The 17,749-nt window shown below is 37.2% G+C and overlaps 1 protein-coding gene and 1 long non-coding RNA gene across 4 annotated transcripts in view; one reads left to right on the top strand and one right to left on the bottom strand.

Moving 5' to 3' along the window:
• The window catches only part of Dr1 (down-regulator of transcription 1), a 16,903-nt gene extending 6,471 nt beyond the window's left edge, over window positions 1-10,432 (bottom strand). The window contains exons 1-2 of the mRNA XM_019207750.2: window positions 9,840-10,432; window positions 496-659 (exon numbers count right to left, since the gene is read on the bottom strand). Coding sequence (XP_019063295.1) covers window positions 496-659; window positions 9,840-10,059 — 384 coding nt within the window. The 5' untranslated portion in view covers window positions 10,060-10,432. The remainder of the gene's footprint in view (window positions 1-495; window positions 660-9,839) is intronic.
• LOC117284008 lies at window positions 10,346-11,742 on the top strand. 3 transcript variants are annotated; one of them, XR_004515077.1, is made up of 4 exons: window positions 10,346-10,436; window positions 10,476-10,866; window positions 11,372-11,487; window positions 11,585-11,742. It is a non-coding gene; the product is annotated as an uncharacterized LOC117284008 (long non-coding RNA). The 3 variants fall into 3 exon arrangements; XR_004515076.1 differs by having other exon boundaries at window positions 11,372-11,481; window positions 11,585-11,735; XR_004515078.1 differs by lacking the exon at window positions 11,372-11,487 and having other exon boundaries at window positions 11,585-11,731.
• Window positions 11,743-17,749: the final 6,007 nt, after the last annotated feature.

Below are 17,749 nucleotides of genomic sequence, written 5' to 3'. Positions count from 1 at the left end.
CCCTTCCCCCCCCTCCCCCCCCCCCCCCCCTATTTAAAAAAAAAAAAAAAAAAAATCTGTTTCTGTTTTTTCCTTTTCTCATATTTTTTCTTTCCATTCTTGCCTTTTCCCTACCCCCTCTCCCTACTTCCTAGGCTGGACAAGTTCCTCCTGCTTCAGACTCCCAGAGTGCTGGGACTGCAAGCATACACCACCATCTTTCATGCTATTAGGGTGTCATTCTGTCTGAAAAAACATCAAAGTAAAATCTCAATAGTTTTTTGGAGTTGCTTTCTTCAGAAAATAGGTTGATACAAATATTTACTTTTACATATACCAGAGTCAAAACAGCCAGCTCTAAATATCACACTCTATAATCAAACAATAAACCAGAGAAAAAGAATCCTTTGGGTATATTATTTTGAAATTTAGGATGCAATTTTAAATAACTGTATGATTTCTAATAGCAAACAGGGTGAGGATTTAGATGAAAATAATTTAAAACGTATGACTTACTTTTGCAAATAATTCCTGTTGCTGTCTCAATAACTCTTCTTCAGGAATGCCAAGGTTTTCCAAACGAGAACTGGCCTTTCTTCTTTTTAACGCTACCGTCTTGCATTCTTGTAAGACTTCTTTTACTTCGCTGATGTAAGAGCCAAAGCCCAAACTTTCTAGTGCTAGAGAAATGAAAACATGAAAGGGTAATAAAATATATATTTTCCCTCAACTTCGGAAAATGAAGGTTTTATGTGTATTTTTTTCCTGGGAGGGAAGGGGTACTGTTTTCTAATAACTATTTTACAGTTGCACAATTGTCTGAGGCAAAATATTTTTATCAGCTTTGTTAATGTGAGATTGCAGATTAGTTAAAACTTATACAACATTTCAAAGCAAAGCCTTCACTTTTCATTCTAATTTTTACAAGATCAAAGAACTTCCTGTGAGGGAGGAAGGTCCAATTTATTAACGTGATTTTAGTAAAAAAATATTTTTTCTCTAGCACTCATAGTAAGTCAAACACCAAGTCAGTCATTCTCTTAAAGAATACAAAAATAAATATTAGGAATATATTTGTTAACAATATTTTGCACCACTTGGCTTAGAAAAAGTGGGCTTATAACACATGCTATACTGTTTCAGCAAGACAGCATGAAAGAACAGGTATATTCTTTCTTTGTCCAATATACAACAGGAAGCTATTTTTAGCGGAGAAACTCAAAACTGCCAAGTTTAAAAAGTACCAATAGAGGCTAATAGTGTATAAATCAGTAGTAGAGGGCTTGCCTAGTATACATAAAGCTCTGGGTTTGAGCCTCAGCACCACAAAAACAAACTGGTGAAAATAACTCATGAAATTTGGCATTTATACTCTGCCAACAAATTCCTTTTAAATATAAAACTTAACAAAAGCAAAATAAAAATCTTTTCAAGTGGATTGACTACAGAAATCTATAAGGACAGACTAGAGTAAGTACAGAAAACTATAAAGCTAGATAAAGTAATAAAAAATTCTTTTTACTTTTCATATTTAGAAAAATCTACAAGAAAAAGAATACTCTCAATTGAACTTCCTTTTGGTACGAGGGATTGAACCACAGACCTCATACATTCTAGGAAAGCACTCTACCACTAAGCTACATCTCCAGCAATATAATGTACTAAGTGACTTTTGTAATCAGAAAAGAGAAATCATAAAATTTCCTTTTCATTCACAGTATTCAATATTATATTTTATTTTATAGTTTTCTGTATGTTGCCTCATACTTAAGGGTACATTCTATAACTTAAGCCAATGATAAAATTTAGGTGGCAAAAACTCAAGAGTAAATCAATATAGCTCATGAGTTCTTGTAGTCTTTCAACAATTGTAATGAACCAAACTGCCCTCCAAAAAGATGCTTTCAAATTTTAAATGTAGAAATTTGCTCTTCAAGGAAAACACAAAATGTGCCTTTAGAAATCCACTCTCGTATAAATATGATTTTTAAGATATTGTGAATGATTTTATTTCATGTTATATTGTTTTTAATCAACCTTCTAAAGGTATAAGCTGATATAAAATGCAAATTACTGTTTATTAATGTGAATCTTAATTTACCCTTTCCATAACACATCCTACCCAAAAGCCTTAGAAAGGCATTATTCTGAATTCTGTATTTCACATTCACCACAACATAATTCTTGACTTCAAGCAGTTTAGGACACAGTGGGAAAAATAATTGACTAGGCAACCTTCATTTTTCATTTAAACACATTTTTTTAAAAAAAGTGTCAATTATAAAAGCCAACGCTTTTTTATTCCTTCTTCTTCTTTTTTTTTTTTTTAGATAAGTTCTCACTATGTTATTCAGAATGGCCTTAAACTCAATACGTAGCCCAGGCTGGCCTCAAACGCAGCCTCCCAAGTGCTGGGATTACAGGAATGTGCAAGCATGCTCGACTTATCTTTTCTCTTTTTGAGGATACCAACATAACAGAGAGATAATAATAGAGTATTTGGAGACAATACCAAAGGAAATCAAGTAAAAGCTTATGGTTTCCCACCATATTCTAAACAAAGTCTGATTTCCTTAGTCCTACACTAAGGTCTAAGATCTAACCCCCTGCCCGCTACCTGCCGTGTATCCTTGCAGCTGTATTTCTGCCATTAAATCTTTGCGTACTTCTGCTACATTTGATGGCTTAGTTTTTCCCAGCATAAACCACAGCTTCCCACATTCGTGGTGATGGCAATGAACTCAAAGAACAGATTAAATCTCATCTTCAAATTAAACTCGTTCAATCCTTCCAGACATAATCTACTTCTGAAATGAAATTGACCTAGAATTGGGATATGTTGCTTAATATTGCGAAGCTTTAGCTTTTTCAATGTACAGATTAAGAACAGCATCTATTTCATAATATCTTGCTGCAATCTGAGGCTATGCAGTCAGTAAGCAGGTTGGCCACAGGTCCAAATTGCTATGAATTGACTCCTAAGTCTACCTCATATTAGCTGTGACCCTTAACTCCTTCAGTTCTGGGTCTCAATTTACTCACCTCTAAGAAAAGAATAAAACAGTATCTACCTCTCACTAGATCAGGGTGTTGAGAAGAATAAATAAATATAAATAAAGAACTTAGACCAGAGGCTTGCCCCACAGAGGAAACAAAATTAAACATATATTGTTACAATGTTAGGGCTGTAGGAACCAACAATTAATAAAGACTTTTAACACAGTGTCTAGCATCTAAGAATCAGTCAACTTGGAATATGTTTCTCATCTTTATTTTTTTCTCTTAAATTTAAAAGAGTAGCCTAATAAGTGTGTAAAACCTAAACAGCTATACTTCTGACATTAAATTTAAATTGAAATATATTTATAAAATATTAAATTTACAAATTTAATAAATCAACACAACAGAAAATCCTTCAGTGGCATGAATTACTAGATATTAAGAAAATACAGGGCCCAAGAATTTTTCTTTGTCTTACAGGTTTAAACATTACAATAGCTACCAACTACTCAAACAAAACTGAAAGTCACTGGCTTGGCTTATGCTCACCAGAGAGAGACAGAGACAGAGACAGAGACCAACTAAACTACCTTCAACCACAGAGGGCTTCAGTTAAAAAAAATTTTAAAACATCACAGAGCTGGCAAGGTGACACACTATGTATAATCCCAGTTACTCTGGAGGCTCAGACAGGAGGTTCACAATTTTGAGGCCATCCTAGGCAGCTTAGTGAGATTTTGTGTGGCAATAAACATCAATCAATCAATCAACCTTATTTAAGGGTCAAACTATTACTCTCAAAAAATCTGCAAGTCTAAGGTTTACACTTAATATTATTTTAAAAGCTGTTACATAATACTGTACTCTCAATAAAATGGCTCAACAGGAGTGGCCATAATTTAATTTCACAAAATTCACTGACTTTAACCTGAAGTATAAACACATTTTAGTTAATAGATATAAAAAACAAGATACAGCACCTTTTAAACAGGGAGATATCTTACATCATTGGTAGTCATTGCCATTTTACACAAAGGAGAAATTAAAAGGATAAGGGAAATAGCTCCTAAGCAATTTGATTCAAGGCTGTGCTGTTTGTTTAGTATACAATAGTATCACACCTAAAGAGGGCCATTCATACTGTAAACATCATAGATTTTATGCTTATTATGCTTTTTCTGGCAGATGGTAACAAAGGTTTTTGAGAAAGTAATGACCTTTTCTAATTGGCTAAGTAGCTAAGCTGCCCAGGCTGGGTTTGTACTTGCCATTTTTTTGCCTCAGTCTCTCAGAATACTAGGATTAGAAGCATGTGCTACCACACCCAGCTCAAAGGATAATCTTATTTTACAAAATATGCTCCTTGCAAAGTTTTGTTATAACATGAATTTGTGTGAATAACCATACTTCAAGTGAATAAAATATTTTTTTCATTTTAAAAATTATGTAATAAACCAGGCATGGTGTCATGCCTGTAATCTCAGCACTCTGAGGAAGCAGAGGCAGGAGTTTAGCACCACCTGGGCAATTTAGTGAGATCCTCTATCAAAATAAAAAATAAAAAGGGACTGGGGAAGTAATTCAAATTCAGTGCAAAGGTTCACTCCTCAGTACCACACGCCCCCCCCACCCCCGAATTTAATTTTTCTTTTCTTGTTTGTGGAGAGGGAAGAGTGTGATATAGTTCTCTGAAAATACATTAAGATGATGTTGGCCAAAGTGTCTTCCTGGCTTAGTATGGCAAAGATTTCTGAATATCCTTAATAATCATACCCTTCATGTTAACAACTCAGGAATCTAGGTCAACAATGAAGGAATCATCATCCATTTTTTTTTTTGTACCAGGGATTGAACTCAGGAGGCAGTGGTTATGAGGAAGGCGTTGGTACCACTGAGCTAAATCCCCAGCCCTCACCATCCACCTTTGTATCATGCCAGGATCTACCATAAAATCAGGTACTATATTTAGCATTATTCAGTAAGTAACTGTTGGGTGGCATAAGGAAAATAAAAATAAGATTTGGACTGGGAATGTAGCTCAGTGGTGGAGAGTTTGCTTAGCATTCCAGAGGCCCTAGGCTAATCCCCAGAACCCCACTCCAAAAATAAATTTTAAGAAAAAATATGAGGGGGCTTGAGTGGGGGGAACCAGGTAAAATAAAATTTAATAAAAAGAAAAAATATAATGAAAAATATCTGATTAAGTGATAAACTGTAGTCAAATTATATGTGTTCCTTGGGGGGGAAAATACTTGTATGAATGACTTTTTGGTCACACATCATTCTCATTGTAACTTCTCTGCAATCTCTCAAATTCTCTGATTTGAGAACAACTTCACATCCACTTTCTAAAATAGACTGTGGTTTAAGCTTTAGAGCAAAGCTACTCAAAATGTGGTCCATGGGCTGGTGCCAGACCTGCTTATAATGGTTGCTGCAATGAGTTAAGAATGAAAATTCAAAGCAAGCATTAAGAACCTTTAAAACAATGACAGAATAATTTTATGTCCATTGACTAATAAAAAAACTGAGCTTTTAGTTTATATATTTTTTACATTTTGCTTTCCTAGTGATCTCTTTTTACCGTATTTTACAGGTATGAGAGGGACTAGAATTTTAAAAAATAAATAAAAGTCCTGCAACACAAACAGCTTAGAGCAATTCAATGGCTGAAAAAGCAAATTCTCAGGAGACTTTCTCAAACTTTCACTATTCTTCTGGTTTCACTTGTTTTTTCAGTTTTTGTTTTTTTTTTTTTGGTACTGGGGATCAAACTTGGGACCCTGTGCTTGCCGGGCAGGCGTCGGAACCACAGAGCTAAGTCCCCGGCCCTCACTTCTGTTTTTTGAGACAGAATCCCACTAGGTAGTTCAGTCTGGCCTTGACCTCACTATGCAGCCCGGGATGCCCTTAAACTTGCACCTGCAATCCTCCTGCCTCAAATTCCCAAGTGCTGGCATTACAGGCATGCACCACCATGCCCTGCTACTTTCATTTATTAGGCTTATACATATGGAAAATGGTAGCAAGAGATGAAAAATCAAAGAAGAAAAATGTCATTTAAAACATTCTTATTTAATTGTGGCTGTGTACATGGCACTACAACATATAACAGGCCTTCAGCTTTATATTTTAATCAGTATAACTACAAGTTTTGAGAATTAATATTTATTGTAGTATATTTTATGTAAGACTGAACTTCAGTCCCCAACTGATTCTCAAAACTTGTAAATTATATCTGAAATCAAGTATTACTTTTACATAAACAGGAAGATTTTAGTTAACAGATTTGCCTAAGGCCAAAGAATTTCTAGAACAGAACTTATAGCTCTGAGTCTCAAAGTCAATTCTTTCCAAAATGCAAAACAGGTTAGAATATTCAAAAATATATGATCAGCCGGGCGTGGTGGCACACACCTATAATCCCAGCACTCAGGAGCCTGAGGCAGGAGGATTGTTGTGAGTTTGAGACCAGCCTGGGCTACATAGTGAGTTCCAGGTCAGTCTCAACTACATAGTGAGACCCTGTCTCAAAAAACAAAAAACAAAACAACAACAAAAATATATATATACACATATATATGTTCACAAAAACAAGTAATGAAATAAAACAAGTATCTTTAATAGAATTTCCTGTATTCACCTATCTGTGACTTTTAAACTAAGTGTACTTTCTTAAACAAACCAGGAGGGGAAAAACTTTTCTTAAAAAAACTAAGTTATGTTATGTCAGATTCACTGATAACAAAGTTATTCAACTTTACATTTTACAGAACTGCTTCAGAATGATTAATTTGCTCTGATATGGTAAAACCAGGGTGCAATTTAACAAGTCAGATGTGCTAAAGCAAAGTCTAATTAATTTAACTTATTACAAAACCCCAAATTCTGGGGCCAGGGATTTAGCTCAGTGGCACTGCATATGCCTTGCAAGCTCAAGGTCCTGAGTTTGATCACCGGTACTGAAAAAAAAAACAAAAAACAAAAAAAAAACCCCAAACTTCAACATGTGACAATCAAACCACTTTAAAATATACATTATTAACAAACAAACAAAAATGTACCTTATTATCCCACCTGGATACAATCTGTTACTAAATTAATGCTGACAGGGAAGTATTTAAAAGGTCATACATACCATGATTTTCGTACTTTCAGAGTTACTCTGTAAAGATGCACATACATTAGACACTTGAAACATACAAACCTTAAGATTTCTTTAACAAAAAATTTAACCTCGCAAAACAAAACTTTAAAAATGACTAATGTAAGATTAAAAATATATAAAATCTGCCCACTGCAATGGAATTACACATTCTTATTCACTTAAAAGAAATGTTATACATTTTTTTAATCGGTAAACTTTTAAAACTGTAACAGGTCAACGTAATTTTTAAAAGTTAATAGACAATCCTCATTACACAAAAGAAAATGCACATTCACTGTAACTTTCTGACTGACACACTAAACTGAATTTAGCAAATCCCAAAGTTGAACTATTTAGCTTGCTATAGCTGCACTTTTATTCCACCATATCAATCAAATCTAAATACATCCTAGAAAAAAATAAACTCTCCCCCAACAAGACAGACTATAATGTGTTACTAGATTTTTGGACATATCTCACTTCTGTGGTATAAACAGTCTAGTGATGGTGAAACTTTTAAAGGTACTTTCAATGATTCAATGATACAAACAGACTGCTGCAGCACATATGCCACAGGTTCATCACCACAAATGGCAGATCCTGTTAAAATCTTCTGCAATTTTCATTTAAAAAAGAAATGCTGATAAATTTTCTTTTCTTTTTTATGAGTTGTAAAAAGAAATTACAGCTACTTGTGTTGGATAATCTTGTGAAAGACTTAAGACAGCAACCACATACATGATGTTAAAATAAAAACACAGAGAAAAATAGACAACTTGGCTTTCATTTTACTTGCAATTCAAACAGGTACGAAAAAAATATCAGCTTTAAGAATCAAATATGCTTTTAACCAGGCCTGGTGGCACACACTGAAAATCCCAGCAGCTGGGAGGCTGAGGCAGGAGGATCACTGTGAGTTTGAGGCCAGCCTAGGCTACACAGTAAGTTCAAGCCAGATGGAAATACATAATGAGACCCTGTCTCAAAAAACAAAACAAACTGAGTATGGTGGCGCATGCCTATAATTCCAGCACTCAGGAGGCTGAGGCAGGAGGATCGCTGTAAGTTCGAGACCAGCCTCGGCTACACAGTGAGTTCCAGGTCAGTCTCAACTACATAGTGAGACCCTGTCTTAAAAATTAAAAAAAAAAACCAAAAAACAAAACAGAACAGAACAACAAAAAAGATCAAATATGCCTTTTCTTAAAGGTTTTTCTCCTCTGTACTTAAGTGGCACTGCACATATACTAAAATGGCAGTATGCACACACATGTATCTCTTCTAGCTGTGCTGGGGATCAAACCCAAGGACTTACACAAGACAGGTGAATGCTCCACCAATGAATTACATCCTCGGTCTGGCAGAATATATTTTAAATCTACCTTCAGGATGTCTTAAAGGTTCAAAAGTGAATCCTTTAATCCTTTTGTCAATATAGACAGTAAAACAGTGGATATGGTCAATATAAGCAGATGTGTTCTCTACTTGACAGTAACAGGAAAGTAAAATTTTTAAAATTTAAATTACAAAAAAGAAATAGAGTACTTGCCTCCCAATATGATTAAAATTTACCAAGGTTTTTTTTTTTTTCCTGACTTCAAAAACAATCAAGAAATTGTTGGACTGAATTACAAAAGTCAACTTATCAGCTCAGATTAAATGCAACTTTTTCATAACAGTACACGTAAAAGTTGCAGAAAGTGCTTCCAAAAACACTGTGACTAGTAATTGTCTCCCCTCCATGAAACCATCAGAATACAACCTTCCAAGTCCCTATTACTAGACTAAATCTTTCCAAGACAAGGGAGAAGAAACTGTTGAAACTTTTAGAAGTGCTTTGCAACAAAAGCTTAAGTGTATAAATGCATCCAAATGGGAATGGCAGAAGGAAAGGACAGGGAAATGTTCCATTAAAAAAAAAAAAATCATCTCTTAGCTGGGTGTGGTGGCCCACATTTGAGATCCCAGTGCATGAGTTCAAGGCCAGCCTGAAATATATAGCTGCCTCAGAAAACAAAAATCATGTTACATAACCTGTCAATCCAAGCTTTTATCTCCAAAGAATAAAGCAAAACAAAAAAGAACAAAGCGACGATCTATAGATATATATATAGAGAGAGAGAACATTTACCATTTTCTTACAGAATAGCAGTATTTTAGTAATGAGACGAACATTTTACCACGAAACCATGAATCTGAAAATATACTCCCTTTATTCAATCCCAATAAACTTTACAATGTTGAACACATTCATGTTAAGTATTTGTGTTCAAAAAATCAATCTTTTCTTCTACTTTGGCTAAAAGGTCATGTGAGAAAGGGGTGCTCTGACTTCACTCATTCTTGAAGTTCTAAATTTTAACTTTGCAAGGAAGAATTTTGGAGATCCTTTCCCAGTCATAGTTATCCAAGTTCAACTGCAGGCAGGCAATTTTTGTTGCTTGGAGAGCTAATTGTAAACTGTAACAATACTTTATATTTTGGAAGTATTTGTTGCGTATATGTTTGCAATCTTTGCTTGTACTCGCTAGATGAGAAGTACTGACGAAAGGTTACAAGGTATTTTCTTAAGACACCAGCTGCCTCCCTACCTGAAAAGCTTTTTCATTAATACTTATCGGTGAAGAGAAATGAAGGATTCTGACATCAACAGATTAGGCAATTGTTCCTCTCTGTCCCCTCATTTAAACCAAACTCGACACAAACGACTTACCTTGTATGACGTGCTCTGGTGAGATAGTCTTCTTTTCCGATTTGTTGCAAATCTCATTGGCTTCAGAAGATATAAGGTGAATGAATTCAGTGCAGCAGTTCACCACCAGCTCTCGGGCATCGTTGGCCACCCGGACATTGGGAAGAGTCTCTTTGATCATCTTATTGATAGCAGCTCTGGGGATAGTGAGATCATCATCGTTGCCAGATGAGGAAGCCATCGTACTTTCCTGTCTTTCCGAAGTCCGACTTTTAAAAACTCTCCGGCTCTGGTCCACTTCTCCAGAGACTTCTCAAAAGGCCGCCTGTGAGAGTGATCCCTACAGCACTCGTAGAGAGGGTAGAGAAAATGAGGAAGAGGGGAGAAGCGAGCTCCAGAGGGCGGAACACTCGATTCTGTGACAGGTTTAGGGAGAGTCTGAGAGGAAAGTTGGGGAGGCTGAGGAATCTGGGGACACCACTGACCAGGTTGGGGAGGGGACAGCAAGGTGGTCCCGAAATTTGAGTGGCAGAGAACCACCTTCGCGTCTTCTCAGAGAGGTGGGAGCTGTCGCCTAAGCGGTCCTTAACTACGCCGAAGCCAGAGCAAGACCCGGAGGTTTCCTTAACTACGCCGAAGCCAGAGCAAGACCCGGAGGTACAAGCCTCGCCTCGGCGCTGGGCCGACACCCGGCAGGCTCGGCTCTACAGAGCTCGAGCCCCAGCTGCCACCCCCGCCAGCAGCCGCTGCCGCCGCCTCGACCAAACCATCCTTCAGACACCCGCGCCGCCGCCTCACAACATGTCGGCCGCTACTGCCGCTTAAACTGCGGCAGCCGCTTGGGAACGAATATGAACCGTGCACAAGGGAAGTTTCTATAGCCGTGGTCGTTCAGCCGGAAGGCAGGTCGTGGAATCCAAAGCAGTGGCAACGGTGGTCCCTCCAGAGGCCGGGGAAGAAGGTTTGCTGGAAATTGCTCCCGACACCCTTTGCGCCACCGGAAGTCTCCCTCCCTAGGCCCCAGCCTCCTTCCGAGACTCACTTCCGGGTATGGCTGCCGCCCTTCCCCCACCCGTGGCGGCAGGAACCGCCAGTCCTCTCTGCCAGTCCTTTCCACCAGCAGTTTCCTCTCCTCGAGGTCCCGGCACTGCCCCGGGGCCCACAGGGGCTGTAACCAGGCTAGCGCGCGCTTCGCGGTAGTGGAGTATCCAGAGTAATTGCCGCAGGGCTGGGCGTCTGACAAGGAAGGGCTGGACGGGTGGACAGACCAGGGTGGGTTATTCTGTTCTTCCGGAGCCACCCGAGGCTTCAAAACCTCCATCCACTTTTGGGGACAATGGTGCGCTGCATGGTACTGGTACTTTGTGATTCTTTTAGAATCCCGAATTGAGATTGAAAGCTAGAGGAATGGGCCGTGGACTTGGGAATGGAAGGTGGGAAAGCAGTACTTATGTTGTCCTGTCGTTTGGAGAAGAGGCTTTTGAAGACAATGTAGTTGACATTGTTATCAAAGCTCTCCATAGCCCTACATCCATTTTCTCGTTTATGCAAAGTGAAACGTTCAAAGAAGTGACTTGCCCAGACACTACAAATGGCTAAGTCAGAAGCTAAAAGTCAGAACGGAGTCAGTGGAATGCGTTGCATACAACGTGCCTATTACAAGGTTCCAGTTGAGCTATTTTTTCTTGGTACCTTAAAGGATGGCTTCTGAAGGGTGGAAAAGTATGTTAGAGCATCTTAAGTAACTGGTTTTTGCTTCTTTACAGGCTCACTGGTAATACCAACGAGTGTCCGTTTCTTCACAGAAATTGCATTATTTTTGAAAACCAAGATTTTTTTGTACTGTCATGTGGAAGAAGGGACTATGTTATAAATGGTGGGATTTTGGAATTTCTAAAAATAAACCTTAAACCATTTAAATCCTTGTGGGCACTTTAGTTCATTAGATTAATTGATCGTGAACATTAGATGCTAACTGGCTTGATTGGAATGTTTTCTTTAAACATTTGGTTTCCTGGAGACCTTATAGTTTATTACATTTTCTGTTTCATTCTGAGGTGCTGAATATCAAACCCAGGGCTACAAACATACCAGATTACCTCTGAGCAAAACTCCCAGCTCTACATTATTTCTTCATTTAATTTTTTTCTAGAACATTTACTCGGTTCTTCAACTTTTAAAGTTCAGACACCTGTTTTTCAGTGTTACTGAGTTTAGTCAGGACCAAATTTCTGTGATAAAAATTGTGTTTTAAGTGTGGAGTGGTAGCATACACCTGTAAGCCCAGTACCAGGAAGACTGAGGCAGGAGGATCATGGCCTTGGATCATGAGACGAAGCTGAACTACATTGTGAGAACCTGTCTCAGACCATATAAGCAAACAATATTTTAAAGTTTTCTTAAAAATACGATGTGCCCAGGTGTTGTGTTTGCCCGTAATCCCAGCTGCTTTGGAGGATGAGGCTAGAGGCTTGCCATTTTGAGGCTAGCCTAGGCGATTTATTGAGACCCCACCTCAAAATTTAAAAAATCAATAAATTTTTTAAAAAGAGGGCTAGGGATGTAACTTGGGACTAGGGGTGGACACTTGTCTAGTATGCTCAAGATCTTGGGTTCAACACTGCAAAAGAAAGTAAAGCTGTTGGCTCATCTATGTGGCAAAACTTGTCCCCAGAGTTGTCACATTATCACTGACCCAAACCTTATCCCCCTTGTAAAAAAAAATTTTTTTTTTTGCTTTTTCATGTATTTCTGATTTATGGACTTCAGCAATACAAATCACTGAACATGCATGTTATATTGTTATTTTAGCAATAGGTTATTGCTACAGGGTTCTGGGGTAGTATAAATAGCATGAAACAGTAAAAGAGACTTTGTTTCCAGTCCCAGATTTTATCCTTCTAGCCAGAGGGCCAGCACAGTAGCAAGCACATGAGAGGCACTCAACAAATATTATTGACTTTAAAAGTGTAAGAAGACCTTTAAGGATAATAAAGACAGAGGCCATGGTGATCCTTACCTGTAATCTCAGCTATTTGGGTGGCTGAAAAAGAGGGTTGTGGGTTTGAGGCAAGCCTGGGTGACAGATTATGTCTCAAAAATAAAGAAAGCAAAGAAGAAAATATGTCAGGAAAGACTTGAAAGAACCCAAGAAGCCTAGTATAAGGCACCTGTTGGGAAGAGCCTTGAAGGATGAGATCACTGGGCTTGGGTAGTACATGCCTGTAATCCCAGCATTTAGGAGGCTGAGGTAGGAATATCACTGCAAGTCTGAGGCCAGCCTGATTTAGAGCAAGATGCTGTCTAAAAAAAAAAAAAAAAAAAAAAAAAAAGATTCCACAGACAGGCATTGTTGGAATAGAATAAAAAATAGTGTCATTAACAGGAATTGAGAATGAGAAGAATTGGAACCAGGTGTCAGCTTACTTTTTTTTTTTAAAGAGAGTATTATTTTATTTAAAAGTTTGGTAATAAAGGGAAAAGAAGCAAAGAGAAAATAGCCTGAGGAGGAAGCAAAGTAGAAGGATTGCAAAGTCTAAAGGACTTGTGTAATTTAAGGGGGAGGAGAGCCAGTGGAGAGGGGTAGATTGAAAATACAGTAAAATAGGGCTGGGGATTTAGCTCAGTGGCTCTGCTGCCTGCCTCACAATCACAAGGTCCCGAGTACAAAAAAAAAAAAAAAGAAAGTAAAATAATATCTTTTTAAAAAAATCTTACTGAGTTTATTGGTACTTTTTAAGTGTACAGTATAGTTACATTCATCATTGGGGTCTTGTACCCTTACATGACAGATCTTGATTCTCATTTTTTCCCATTCCTCTGCCCTCGTTTTACCCCCTCCATCCTATTACAAAGACTTTGTTTCCATTGTTTCCTTTTCTTATATTTTTTCTTGTCCCTTATTTCCTTTCCCCTACCCTTCCCACTTCCCCTACACCTTTAGCCCTTTTCTTCCCATTTCACATTATCAGTTATACAATTTGTATACAATTATACAGTTTACGCTTTTAGTTTTTCACACCAGAGAAACTATTCGGTATTTACACATGTGTGTCTTTATTTCACTTAAGAGCATGGTGTCAAGTAAAATAAAGTCTTAGGAAATAGAGGATGAGATTGAAAAAGCAGAGTGGTGAGAATTAGATAGACAAATCTGAGCATATTTCACAAAAAAGTTGAAGCCAGGATTATAGGTGAGTGATTATAGGTAGTGATAGCAGTAGCCTGGGATTTAGCTCAGTGACACCGCGCCTGCCTCCCAAGCTCAAGGTCCTGAGTTCAATCCCCAGTACAAAAAAAAAAGTAGGTAGTGACTGCAAAGGGAGATGAGCAGAAGACAGGAAATCTTTTGAGAGAATAACCATAGCAAGGACAAAGGAGTAGTGACAGAAATAGCAAAATAAGTTGGTAAATTTACTGTCACAGAAGTGGACACAAAACTGACCATGTTTTAAAAAATTAGGATGTAGACAAAAGTGTTAAATGTACAAAGAGACTTCTGGGAACAGTGATAGTTGTATAAGCAGTTTGTGAACAAAAGCCTTAAAGCTCTTTGGTTCAATTAAACCTGATAAATTTCCACAGATCTACTAACAAAAATTTAAAATTTTTTTCTATGGGTCAACTCTGCAACTATCTAAGAAATTTAGACATGAAGAACAAATCCCTTTATCTATACATGATAAATTTAAAATAGGTGCAAAATGTTTTATTTCAAAAGACATGAATTTTTAATATAATATAGTTCTATTAATTCTGTTTAAAAAGTATTTGTTGAGGCAGGAGGATCACAAGTTCAAGACCAGTCTAGGAAACTTAGTAAGACCCTGTCTCAAAGTAAATAAAAAGGGCTAGGGATGCAGCTAGGTGTTTAAGTCTTGGGTTCAATACAACAATCAGCAAAACTGGATTTGTATAGATATAAAGCATTTGCAGCTAAGAGAACTAGAAAGTCTACTTCTATAAATTCCATTCCTTCATTTCTTTCAACAAATGTTTATCGATGGTCTGTTTTATATATATAGCTAGGCATTGGGGATATGAAAGGATGGAACAATAAACAAAAAGGATAATGTTTACTGCCTGTTGCCTGAGGAAATAATACCAAAGAAAGAAAAAAATCACATTGATAATATGAAAAAAGTAATTTTTTTTTTTTGGTACTGGGGTTCAACCTAGGGACCTTGCACTTGTGAGGCAGGTGGCAGAACCACTGAGCTTAATCCCAACCCTGAACAAAGTAATATAACTTTTTTAAAGCAATTGAGAATTACAGTAAATCTACTTGAAAAACTATTAATAAACCATAAAATACTTGTGAAGATTATATATGAATATGGTACTTTTCCTCCAGTATTAAAGCAAACTACATCTTTTTTCTTACAACTGCATGTAAATACATATAAGCACAAATACTGATTCAATAGAAATGCAAAATAACATCAATGTATTGGAATAAAAAAGATTATTGATGATTTATTTTTTCTTAATGTAAAAATTCTATACTAATCTTTTTCAAAATGTCATTCATTTTAAGACTTTAGCAAATAATGGAAAATATTTCTACTGATTTATAAATATGTCCTTCCATATTCACAATAGGACTTGTAAAAGCAAGCCTTGGATGTTAATTTTTTTAATCTGTAAGAGCTCTCAAGTTGGTAATCTTCAGGTAAACTTTAATCCAGGTATCGTTACCAGTTATTTATTGCCACAAAGCTTCTGCTTAAGAAGCTACCCCAAAGGTCAGTGATTCAACACAAGTTATATTATGTCTTAGGAGACTATGCATTTATTGGGTAGGTTTTCTGAAATATGTTTTGAGTCAACTATGAGTTGTTTAGTAGCTTTATTGATTTTGTCTGAATTCACCTGTTTGGGGACTAGCTGGCTGTTGTCAGATCTAGAAAGACCTTGGTTCTTCTCTGTTGTCTCTCACATTCTTCTAGCACGTATGCTTGCATGTTTTCACGGTGAAGCAGAAACTATTTACTTAACAGGTCACCTATGTGCTAGGTACCATTAAAAAGAATGGGAGACACAGTCTCATGGGACGTTTCCCTTGTTGAGGAATTTGCTATTCAATAGGAAAATTAACCAAAGATGACACAGCAGAAAACAAACAGACAAAAGATGACACAGTACAATATGGCTAAGTACCACAATTGTGGTGTGATAGGTCCTGTAGGCACAATTTCAAAGCAGGTAAATATGCGCTATGCTATGGTTTAGATATGATTTGAGTGTCCTTCAAGACTTCACATGTTGAAATTTAATCTACTATGAGATATTAGAAGGTTAAATATAATCCAGTTATAGTGTTTAGAGGTGAGGCCTTTCGAAAGTGATTAGATTAAAATCATTAGGGTAGAATGCCCACAATTAAATCATCATGGCCTTATGAAAAGGGGAAAAGGTGGGCATGATTGTGCACACCTAACCTAAATCTGCACTTAGGAGGCTGACTCTGTTTTGTTTTTGTTTTTGGTACCAGGAATCTGACACAGCACCTTGTGCTTGCTAGGCAGGCAATGGAACCACTGAGCTAAATCCCCAGCCCAGAAGGCTGACTCTGGAGGATTTCGAGTTCCACTCCAGCCTGGACTACACAGTGAGACTTTGTCTCTGAATGAATGAATGAATGAATTTAGGTCTTTACACAATTTGTACCTTCAGTATTAGAAATGATGATGTAGGGCTGGGGATTTAGCTCAGTGTTTCCGCCGCTTGCCTTGCAAGCACAAGGACCTGAGTTCAATCCCCAGTACCAAAATAAAAAAAGAAAAACGAAAGAAATGATGATGTAAATACATACCATAGTGAATTGTAAAAATAATGCAGGCAATTTAAAATAGTAGTCAGACAAGGTGGCTCATGCCTGTAATCCCAGAACTCAAGAGTCTGAGGCAGAAGGATCACTGCAAGTTTGAGGCCAGAGTTCAGGGCCAGCCTGAACTACATAGTGAGACTCTGTCTCGATGATGATGATGATGATGATGAAGATGATGATGATGGTGATGATGTTGATGATGAAACAGAAAAGACTTTGAAAACAAAAAAAAGAAATTTAATATATGAGAAGAATGCATATTATTGGAATAGTTTATGAGCAATGCAAAGAGGTAGTTCTTAAGAACTGACTGACCTTCAGAATCATTTTATTTTGAAGTCATGCATTGCAGTGGATAGCTTCTTTTTTTAATAGCTTCTTTTTTATTTTATTTTTTTACCTAGCTCTCTTAGGAGAACATGTTTATTCTTCATGGCATAGTTCTTTTTAAAATTCTGTGTTGATGTACACCCACATGGGCATTCCCTATTACATTTATATTTTGTGTCATGCTTCTAGTCATCTGGGTATGCAGAAATGCATTCCACATGCGCTCATTTAGAATTGGTAGAAACAATACTCGCGATCTAATGACACTGTTGTCTATATGTCTTCTATGCCCATAATCATTTTCCAGCCAATCAGAAACTGGTGGCTTCTGCAGGCAAATGGTGGCTTTAATTCATCAACAGCTCCAGGAAAATCATCGACTGGAAAGAATATCAATGCAGACAAGTGACATATTTTTTAAATTGAAGCTTTCATTGTTGTCATATTGTGTGGCCAGTCTCAATAATTCGGCTTTCCACCCTTTTAAGATAGTCTTTTTCCCCTACAGGGGATTTCAGCTTTCAGGACTTAATACTCAGAATTTTAATTTTCCAAGATTATGATTTCCTGGACTTTAGACTTCAAACATTTAGATCTTTGAAAATTTCAATATACAAGGAGTGATCAAAATATGCACTAAATGCCAGGTATGGTGGTAATTCCAGCACTTGAAGGCTGAGGCAGGAGGCAAGTCTGAGTTACATAGTGAATTCAATGTCAAGCAAGACCCTGTCTCATTCCATATATGTGTGTGTGTTCATTCATATATATA

Source organism: Fukomys damarensis, unplaced genomic scaffold (genome assembly GCF_012274545.1).
Source record: "Fukomys damarensis isolate Sample0158 unplaced genomic scaffold, DMR_v1.0_HiC HiC_scaffold_33, whole genome shotgun sequence".
Lineage (NCBI taxonomy): Eukaryota > Metazoa > Chordata > Mammalia > Rodentia > Bathyergidae > Fukomys > Fukomys damarensis.
The sequence above is the reverse complement of the archived record's forward strand: the minus strand, read 5'-3'. Positions and strand labels throughout refer to the sequence as shown.